Raw genomic sequence first — 1,837 nt, forward strand, 5'->3', positions numbered from 1 at the left:
TGTGTGGTGCCTTAGGGTGCTGCTGTGTGGAGCCGTGGAGTGGTGGTAGTGGTGGTGGTGGTGGTAGTGGTGGTGGTGGTGTGGTGGTGGTGGGGAGATGAAATAGCGGCAGTGGAGTGGGTTTTAAAATAGCTTTGCACATACATGCAAACATGTCTCTAGGTAAATATATTAAGCCAGATATAACTTGTTTGCTCCCAAACCACATGGTTCCGGGTTCAGTCCCACTTCGTGACACCTTGGGCAAGTGTCTCTTCTACTGTAGCCCCTGACCGACCAGAACCTAATGAGTGGATTTCATTGACAGAAACTGACAAAAGCCTGTCGTATACATACATACATACATACATGCATACACATATGTGTAATAAATGCGTGTGCTCGTGTTTGTGTTTGTACCCCAACACTGCTTGACAACTGGTGTTGGTTTGTTTTTGTCTCCATAACATAGAGGTTTCACAAAAGAAACCAACAGAAAAAGGACCGGACGACTAAATTAATAAATAAATAAAGAAGTCACGGAGATGTACTTGCATAGCAAGTGACCTGATCTGTGTGCTGGAACACAAAAACAATTACAAGTCTACAATACCAGGATTTGAACTTGGAATGCAAGGATCTGAAACAAATACTGCCAGCAATCCAGTATGACGTTATTATCATGGTATCATGGTATTGATCAGACTGTTGGATGTTGTTATACATCACTATTTACAGTGCGCTTCAAATTGTTTTAGCTTTCAAATGATACCACTCGGCTGGCTAGGTGAGCAGGGTAGCCTTAACCCTGATCAACAGACTATTACCCATTTACTGTTGAGTGGACTGGAGCAATGTGAAATGAAGTGATTTGCTCAAGAACACAATGCGCTGCCGGATCCAGGAATTGAACCGGATCCAGGAATTGAACCCATGTTATTATAGTTCTACTCTTTACGTTCTGAATTCAAATTCTGCCGAGGTTGACTTTGCCTTTCATCCTTTCGGGGGGTTGATAAATTAAGTACCAGTTGTGTACTGGAGTCAATCTAATCAACTGGAGCCCCTCCCCACAAAATTTCGGACCTTGTGCCTAGAGCAGAAAAGAATACGTGTGTGTCTTAGATTGATGCTTTTTCTTCACTAACCCCCCACCAAAAATATGAAAAGCAAAGATGACTTAGATAGGGTTTGAACTCAGGACGCAAAATACACAGCCTTGTCCAGGAATCAAACCCATGATCTTGAGATTATAGAACCAACACCCAAACCACTAGGCCACATAGACCACATAGGCCACATAGACCACATAGACCACATAAACCACATAGACCACATAGGCCACATGCCTTTACTATCTACATCAGGTGTATCAATTTACAACAAGATTAACATGTTACCTGCACGTTCCAGTCTTTTCTTGTGCCCTGGCAGGGTAATTTCCAAGTCATCATAGATTTCTTCGTCAGGAAGTTCCATTTCCTCAAGAATGTCGAGTGAGTCACGTCCTGACTGCATGAAGTTGACATGATAATACTCCAGGTTGTGTTGTCGCAGCCACTCATGGAGAAGGTATGATTTATCGAAATGGTACTGATTGGCTGAAATAATCAATAAATTGAAGTTATTTATTATGAGCAGCAATTTACAAAAAAACAAAAACAAAGAAAGAAAAACAATAACAAGTGTGGCTGTGTGGTAAGAAGCTTGCTTCTCATCCCTATGCTTCTGAGTTCAGTCCCACCGTATAGCACTTTGAGCAAGTGTCTTCTACTGTAGCCTTGGGCCAATGAAAATCTAGTGAATGGATTTGGTAGACGGAAACTGAAAGAAACCCATCATTTATATATATATATAT

General features: G+C 41.6%; 1 protein-coding gene across 1 annotated transcript in view; it reads right to left on the bottom strand.

The window, feature by feature from the left end:
• LOC128250351 (probable E3 ubiquitin-protein ligase bre1) overlaps positions 1–1,837 on the bottom strand; it is a 43,945-nt gene that overhangs the window by 14,802 nt on the left and 27,306 nt on the right. Inside the window, exon 3 of the mRNA XM_052975197.1 lies at positions 1,380–1,580. Coding sequence (XP_052831157.1) covers positions 1,380–1,580 — 201 coding nt within the window. The remainder of the gene's footprint in view (positions 1–1,379; positions 1,581–1,837) is intronic.

Source organism: Octopus bimaculoides, chromosome 20 (genome assembly GCF_001194135.2).
Source record: "Octopus bimaculoides isolate UCB-OBI-ISO-001 chromosome 20, ASM119413v2, whole genome shotgun sequence".
Taxonomy (NCBI): Eukaryota; Metazoa; Mollusca; class Cephalopoda; order Octopoda; family Octopodidae; genus Octopus; species Octopus bimaculoides.